The 8,754-nt window shown below is 41.4% G+C and overlaps 1 protein-coding gene across 2 annotated transcripts in view; it reads left to right on the plus strand.

The window, feature by feature from the left end:
* Positions 1 to 4,714, plus strand: part of UST (uronyl 2-sulfotransferase) — a 299,636-nt gene extending 294,922 nt beyond the window's left edge. Inside the window, exon 8 of one of the 2 annotated variants that reach the window (XM_045805312.2) lies at positions 4,383 to 4,714. In XM_045805312.2, coding sequence (XP_045661268.1) covers positions 4,383 to 4,477 — 95 coding nt within the window. In that variant the 3' untranslated portion in view covers positions 4,478 to 4,714. Of the gene's footprint in view, positions 1 to 3,908; positions 4,356 to 4,382 lie in introns of those variants that run through there. The other variant, XM_087865572.1, reaches the window with a different exon arrangement.
* The last annotated feature ends 4,040 nt before the right edge of the window (positions 4,715 to 8,754 follow it).

Below are 8,754 nucleotides of genomic sequence, written 5' to 3' on the forward strand. Positions count from 1 at the left end.
GTGTGTTGTATAATTACAACATGACTGAAGTCCTGAGCCGATCATCAGGAGTTGCGTCATGTGGTGACTTGATGGTCATAATAACCCTCGAGCAGCACCGCCACCGCAGCCATAGACGTAAGTACAAGGTGGGGTCAGTGAAACAAACAAGGATGGAGGAGGAAGTTAAGAATCCCATATCGCTCTGTCAGCAAGACAGTCCAAACTAGAAAAAGATCCAGATAACTCTCAACTCAAATATTTTTAATGTACAAAAATTGATTGGCTTGCATAGGAGCTTAAATAGGGAGAAGGTGAGACATCAGTGAAGACCTGAGGAGGGAGGAGGTTTCGTGTGGAATGTGTCCCCCCTCCAGGGACAGTGGGATTTGTGTAAGAAACAGCAGGGCAGGTCTAAAGCACAAGGAAGATACGACCTTGCGGCAGATCTCCAAGAGAGGTACTACCCTGTTTGTGTAATAGGAAATAAAGTCCCCGTGAAGCTAGGTAATGAACTGTGGTAGTCCGCTCGGTGACAAGGCCAGGATGCATACCCGAAAAGGCAATGTAAAACCGAGCCTGACGGCCCAGGATTTGTAGAGGAAACTCTTACTTTATTCTAAGGACAATGAAGAGCCCTTAGTCCTTCAGAAGAGAAAAGAAACATGAGGAAATCATTTTTTTTTCTCAATCAATTAGCAGATGAGCTGATTACTCTCCCTTCGCCCACCCAGAGCTCTCCTGCATTCACTACCCTTCTTCGCAGGCTCTATCTCCTGAGACACCGAGCCCTTGAATTGTATCACCTGGGCTCCCTGCCTGCTGCCTCTTAGTCGGCTTTGGCCAATGGGTGGCACGCAGAAGATGGGGAACATCTGAGAGGGTGTTTGCTGGGTCTGATTCTCTGCCTCTGACTATATAATGGGTGAAGTAGTGCAAGACAAAACTCTGTTAGTCATCCCCATGTGCTCCCTGGGGGAGATGGACGGGGGTAGGCTAAGAGACTGGAGAAGAAGGGCCGAAGACAGAACTTAAAGATGGGTCCATGGCTGATTTCCACCAACTGGAAAATAGTGGTCCACACAAAGGTACTGTGTGAATATTTGTTGAGTTGAATGGACCGAAAGAAGCTAAGGGAAAATCTGGCATTAGCTCAGGTATGCCCAGCTTGGCTAGAGATTCAGGTGATATAAATGAGCAGTGGGGAGAGAGCGAGAGCGGCCCAAGTGGGCAGAGGATTTCAGTTTGACATGTGTGGGTGTGCTGAGTCCAATGAGCTTGCTCTTCCCTTCCTGGATTTCATTGTCCTCGGAGGCAGGGGCCCTAACGGGCATTACAACGATCCCCTCCGATCAAGTGTTAAAATGCTTTCAAATATGTTGTATCAACTCTGTGGATAGACAACCATAATAGATTTGGAAACTGAGGCTCAAGGAGGCTCAGTTAGGTGGCATAGTAGCTGTACTGATTCTAGAACCTTCTGATTCCATTTCTATTGCTCTTTTGCCTAAATTATGCCCCCGTGGCCAATGTAGAGGAAATAATTTTCATGTTCCTTCATTCATTAGATGTGCTTATCACATAATAACTGCAGGGTTCCCTGGTGAGTCGATGGCAGTGTGGCACTTGAACTCCTAGCCTGAGAGTTTGATTACCCAGATAGAAAACAGCTGCTCCTCATTTGGGGGCATTTCTGAAGCTCTAATTCCAGACACCAGCCTCTCATGGGGAGATCCGACCAGAATATGACCTATATTTTACCTGCTTTGATCTTTACTGTGTTCTTCCTATCATTTTTAGCACAAATTTTAGTTTCAAGGAATTAAGGGAAAAAATGGCAGTGAAGTCGGATTACGAATATAAACTTGGTTGAGAGGAAATATAAAAGTGTCCCCTTTTCCCATTCCTTGTAAATAACTGTCCAAGTCTTGGGGGCAGGCCATAAGAGTGAGGAAGGAGAGGGGAAGGGCAGGAGGAAAAGATGCTGGGAATCAGGCTCCCCAGGCTCCTCCTCCCCCCACTAACCTCCCTTCCCAAAAAGACTGCCCTTCATTTCATCCCTGGACTTCCAGGCACCTAATCCACTCGAGGGGCAGGTGCGATAGGAGACATTCGTGTTTTCGTTGTAACTTGCACCGGGGCTGTTGTTAGCAAATCCAGGCCTCTAGCTATTTTTCTGACTCAGGCCAGGACACTAACTTGAAACCCAGAAACACTGCGAGGGCAGAGGCAAGTCACTGCTGGTTTCCTCTTCTACACAGAGAATCAGACCCAGCAAACACCCTAGGATCTCAGGGACTACAGATACTTGCCTTTCCATTTTGCCTTCTTTTCTCTCTCTTTTTTTAAAATAGCGTAAAGAAAAACATACTATGAAAAACTAAAGTGATTTCACACTATTACCCCAAATATGCCTCTCTGATCCAGTGAATTGATAGGATTTATGTAACATCGTGCAAGTGAACATTAATCAGAGGTATCTGATTTGGGGAGAGGGAAGGACTTTAAAGGTAAGCACAATGGGAGAAATTACAAAGAAAAAGAGTGAGAATTGCTGACGCTCAAAAAAAAAAGTATTAATATTTAAAAACAGGGAGGGGCGCCTGGGTGGCTCGGTGGGTTAAGCATCCAACTGTTGTTCCCAGCTCAGGTCTTGATCTCAGTAAGTTCAAGCCTCACACTGGGCTCCTTGCTGGGCGTGGAGCCTACTTAAAAAAATAAATAAAATAAAATAAAATAAAATAAAATGGGGACATGTTTGTGGCAAAAATGGCAGAAAATGATTGGAAATTATTATATAAAGAACTTACATGAATCAATAAAAGGAGTAAACGTGTGCAAAGAACGTATTACTTCTCAGAACTTAGCTCTGTGAAAGGCTAAGAAATAAGAGAAAATGTTTATCTTCATTAATAATCAGAGAAATCTAAAGTGAAGCAATGTGGCATTACTGTTGGTACTCGAGTGACAGAAATAGTTAAGTATGCCAAATCATGGGATGTAGAGAGGGCATGATGAAATACTCCGCTGATGGGAATAAAATTGGTACATTTCTAAAAAGTAGTTTAGTAATTCATATCAAAACCCACAATAAAATGAACACTTGAGATTCTAACTAGTTTGAAAGCCCTGCCTGCCGAAAGTGCTGATTTCATAGCCATCGCATCAAATCCCAAATCTAGAATCATCTAAAGACATCAGACATGTAAGAGCAGATGACTCAAAGTCTCAATCTAAAATATTGTGCTAATGATATCTCTCGGCCTCCAAGAAATGTGAACATATCTTTTACTTGAATTAGAGTATGTAGGTTATAGTGTGTTGATTTTTTAAAAAAATCTAGGTCTCATTATCTTAGAGTCGGTTTGGATGTGAACTCAAAATTCTTTCCCTCTGGCTTTACCACTCTAACCAGCCTCCAAAGGTGCCATTGGCTCCATCATGGCCTGCTTCCCACACATTTCTAAACTTGGTAGAAACACACATTTGCCAATAGAAAATATAATTTTCCATAGGATACAGATCGAACTGGATTTGAAGGTGGAGGTTTTAGCTCGGATGAGTTATATTTTAATTAAGCAGGTCATTTGGAATTTCACTGTGTCCAATATTCCTAGAATAATTAAGCCATGCCCCAGTATTTCTAACTACTTTCATTACAGTTAACCATTTGTTGAAATGGAATTGACTATGTCTAGAGCACAAACTCATCTGTAAAGTTGATTATTCTTGTGAAGTATCTCTACGAATTTGCTGAGATTTTCTCTTTAGCAGAGCTCAGGTATCTTCAGGATGCCAAATTAACGAATGGATTGTTTTCTAGCTCGTTGAATTAGAAATTATGTTTATCTTTCATTCACTTGTAAATTTGTTATCCCCAGCAGCACATTCATAAATGAGAGAAGTGACCTGTGATTTTTATGGTTTAGAACCAGGACTGAACAGTCCCGTTATTGTTTGTTATACATGGAGCCAAGAAGACAAGTTCCACCTCCTGAATGAACAGACGAGCTAAGGATCTGCACCAGTAATTTCCGTTTGTCTCTGCTTTTTGAACTCCCTCTGTCCTGCACAGGCGCCGACACCCAGAGCCAGCCACCGTCTGTGTCAAGAAATATTGTGGATTTCATTTATTTCACAACTCGGGTCAAATTTTATTCTTGAGTCCTTACAAATATACTTTTGTTAATTGTGTGGACTTGCTGGTTTCAGGTGCCAGAAATCCAGCTCTAACTAGTTCAGACAAAAAGGAAATTTGTTGGAAGAATAAAAGGTATAAATCAAAGGGAGAACTGAAAAACCAAAATGCAAGAAGAACGAGGGTGAGCTGGACTCACAGGCAACTAGAACCAGGAACTATGAGGTGTCTCTCTGTCTCTGTCTCTGTCTCTCTCTCCTTGCAGACCAGCAGGAAGTGGGTCCCCCTCCCTGCTTCAAAGCTTCTGGACCTCACTCACAGCTTCTGTCATCACAGAGGAACTGGCTGGCTCCTCGCTAGTTACAGTTCAGAAAAATCTTGAAAAGACCCTGATTGATTCAGCTGAGTCAGTCCCCCACCCCCACACCAACTGGAAGACCCCTGGGAAGATTCCCCTGGTGCCGATCACATGACCCCAGAGACTGGTAAATGCTGTGAATGAACAGCCACCCAGAAGAGTGACCACCGCAGTGCCTGTCTTTTTTAGATTTGTTTTTGAGCGCTCTGCCCAGTATTGCCATAATTGGTCACAATAAACAGCTACTTTTGTGAAAATAAGCGGGTAAAGACATCATTTTTAAATTGGGAAAATATAACAAATTCAAAGAAAAAAATTAAAACAAATCACAAATTCACCACCCAAATATAAGTACTATTTACATCTTAGTGCTGTCTTTCCAGTCTTTTCTACATACATATACCTTCCTATATATAGTGTTATCACTGAGATCACATTAAATGTACAATTCTACATTCTGCTGTTCATTTGAATGTAAAAAGAATAATCTTGATCATATTTTACACTTCCAAATCCCTTTAGATCAGGGAATCCATGGCATCAGAAGATCTGTGCGCTTCTTGAATTTATATGCAAAATGTTATAGGTGTAACTATACTCTGTGTATGTCTCTTGGGAAGGGATACATGCTTTCACTAGATTCTCAAAGTGGTCTGTGATCAAGAAAAAGGCTAAGGGCATTCCCGTTCCCAAAGCGCTTCCCCATAAATTGCAATAAACTCATAACTGCTGCATATATAATACTTTACTTTCAACCAGTCTCAAGTGACATATAGTTCATGACATGTGTCAAACTATAACTTGTGAATGCATGAATTTGAGTCCAAATGTTCAAGCCAGATCCTGGTGGGTGAGCCTTGCTGGTGTCCAGCATCTCGGCTCAGCCAAGCTCCCTTACCCTAACTTGAGGACTACCGCTCTTGTGAATATTACCACAGCTTGACCGAATGCACAGTGGGGGCTAACAGCTGAGGGAGGCTGACTGGCACAGGGAGGGGAGCAGGGAAGCCGGGGTTCTATGGAGACAAGATGATGAGACGGAATGTAGGCTCTGAGGAACGTGCATTTTTGATATGGATAGTGACTTCCAGAGGCAGGCATAACACTGACTGGCCATTTTAGCCTAAAGCCACTTCACCACCTGAATCACTAGGGCTCCTCGGCGCTGAGCTTGGAGCAGTGACTTCAGGGCAAGAGCATGCGATAGTTCACACCAAAAGTGGATTTTTCAGGAAAATTACCAAGTTCACCTCTCTCAATTAAGGTAAGTAGCCAACTATTATTCAAGGCTCCCCTCCCTGGTGTATACAACTTCGGTGGATTGAACCCTTCAGATCCCTCCTTGAGTCTGCGCTGGCTGAACTTAGATGATCATGGCAGACTCTGCTCTTCACGTGCTGCCTAGAGCTCTCCTCTACCTCACAGAAGTCCCATTTTCTGTCCCTACACACACTTGTATCTTACTCTTTGTTTTCCAACTCGATTGTGGTGTTTCACTGGGATACCGTTCACTCTGAACAAGAACTACATACGCCATTTGAACTTGCCTTGGGTCTGGCATCGCATGTTCCAGCCCAGGGGAACCTGGGTTGGGGGCAAACATACCCAGGCCGCCACTGTAATGGCGCCTTCTCAGAAGAGCCAGCTTCCTCTCTGCTTGCTTTGTGTGATGGCGTCTGCCATTAAATGCCTCCATTCAGTCAAATCCATTCCCTGATTCGCCACATTGTTAGGTGTTCTGTCACAAACTCATTTTCCTCGGAAACGTGAAGATCCATTTCTCAATTATAAAATTCTATTAAGTTTCTCAAGGTTTAACTCTGCTTCCTATTGTTTGATTCTCAGTCAGCACTGAGATTTAGAGTTTACCTTAATGAGGGGAAAAAATAAATTGATCAGATAGGTTCTTTGCTACACAGAAACCAACCAGACCAAATAACTGACAAAATCCAGTGGTGACAACTGGGAATTATAAGGCTATATTCTATATTCTAACAACTCCTTGTAACTTCAACCTGGTTTTTAGACAGTCTTCCCTAGACCTTTGTTTCTTATTTTTTGAACGGTACAATTTCACCACATCCTCATTGATATGTGAAGAGTTATCTTGAAATTCTTTTGGTAAAGTGCTTAAGTTTTTCAAAGAAAATGACCTAATACCAAATAAGAGCACATTGCTAAAGTAACTCTCAGTTCCACTAGGAATATATTGCGAATGAACTTGCCCTTCCCTAGTATTGAGTTAAAGAATTATTCTATACAGTAATTTGGGTTTTAGTTAGAAAGAAAGAAAGAAAGAAAGAAAGAAAGAAAGAAAGAAAGAAAGAAAGAAAGAAGAAAGAGAGAAGAAAGAAAGAAAGAAAGAAAGAAAGAAAGAAAGAAAGAAAGAAAGTTTTGAAAAATAGTTGCCAGTGATTAATTTTTTTAAAAAAGTCTTCAAATGGGGGCGCCTGGGTGGCACAGCGGTTAAGCGTCTGCCTTTGGCTCAGGGCGTGATCCCGGCGTTATGGGATCGAGCCCCACATCAGGCTCTTCTGCTATGAGCCTGCTTCTTCCTCTCCCACTCCCCCTGCTTGTGTTCCCTCTCTCACTGGCTGTCTCTATCTCTGTCAAATAAATAAATAAAATCTTTAAAAAATAAAAAAATAAAAAATAAATAAAAAGTCTTCAAATGTCACTTCATTTCTATCAATTTAATTGCCTATTTTATGTCAAACTCCCTATTTCTGTTTTCTTTATTCACTCCTTGGATATTTTCAGACCTAATATTGCTATCTCACAAAATAGCCTTCTATTTAATAACCAACTCTAGGACTATTAGTATGTCATAAAAACTTAGTCACCTTCTCACACAACAAAAAGACACTACGTGCAATCCAATATTTCCAGCCAAAAATTTACACGTAGATGTTGCCACTGGGCTCTGGGTTCCTGATGCCTAGGCCTATCCCACTTTATTTTTCTTTAAAGATTTTATTTATTTATTTGAGAGAGAGACAGAGAGCATGAGTGGGGGGGAGTGGTGGGGGGAGAGGAAGAAGCAGACTCCCTGCTGAGCAGGGACACACACCCCCCCCCCCCCCGCAATGCTGGGGCTTAATCCCAGAACCCTGGAGATCATGACCTGAGCAGAAGGCAGATGCTTAACCAGCTAAGCCACCCAGGCACCCTAGGCCTAACCTATTTTAATTTTTTTTTCGCTCAGTATCCAAATTATTTATGCAATCTTGTTGTATAACAAAATAATAATAATAATAATAATAATAATAATAATAATAATTATAATAATAATTTACCTGGGAAAGTTATTGCAGATGGAAATAGTTATTTATTCATTCATTAATACTGATGAAGCCCTACTATGTGCCGAGCACTTTGCTAAAACTGCAGACTCAGCAGTGAGCAAGATAAAGTCTCTGATCTGAGGAAGCAAACATTCTAGGCAGAAAAGGTACTCCGTTTCCATTTTCCTTCCTGGATTCCATTTCTTTCCCAGACAAACAAACAAGCAAGATAATCTGATAATGATAAATCTTATAAAGAAAATAAAACGGGGTGCCATGACAAAAGATCATTGACTTGGTAGGCTTTAGTTAGTTAGCTATTCAGTTTGTGTAAACAATTCTTACAATTTCAGGATAAATTTCAAGTAAACTATCCCAGAAGTCAGGAAGAGAAGTATTTTTTCAAAGCTGCTTTTGTTTAGATTTTTAATCGCTAATTTCTAACCACTGAAAAGCAATTTAAGTTGCTTTAAGTGGCTTTTCATGATGTAACTGGAGCGAGAGATTCCCAGGGTCTTCTCCCTTTCAGAGACTGAAGAAAACGATCTAGGAATCTAACTGCATCAATACTAACAATCAGAGCAGCTCCTAAAGGACCTGTGGTCACCTTCTAACCAGGCAGCCAGGAAAATAAGATCCTATATACCGTTCTGCATTACAATTGTCTCACTTCGATACATCCAGATCAAAGGGGAGAAAAACCTAGATAATGTACAGCAGGGAGTGTTTGCCGACTTCCCTCCCTGTGAGTCTCCTTTTACTCTGTTCTGGGAATCCACATATTTCCTAAGTGCCAAAAAGGATGCAAGGAGTGAAAACCAAAATATAAGGCAATGTAAGTTTGATCACAATTGATGTTTTAACTCATTAAGGTTAATGGTTTCTTCTAGGCGTCTTTCAACACTTCAATGGCAAAAATATATCAAAGTCATGTTCCCCTCAACAGAAAAAGAAAGATCAAAGAGCAAGAGATATTGTGGTCTTAATTTGGAGAC

Source organism: Ursus americanus, chromosome 11 (assembly GCF_024610735.1).
Source record: "Ursus americanus isolate L20-20 chromosome 11, mUrsAme1.1.p, whole genome shotgun sequence".
NCBI classification, from domain to species: Eukaryota; Metazoa; Chordata; class Mammalia; order Carnivora; family Ursidae; genus Ursus; species Ursus americanus.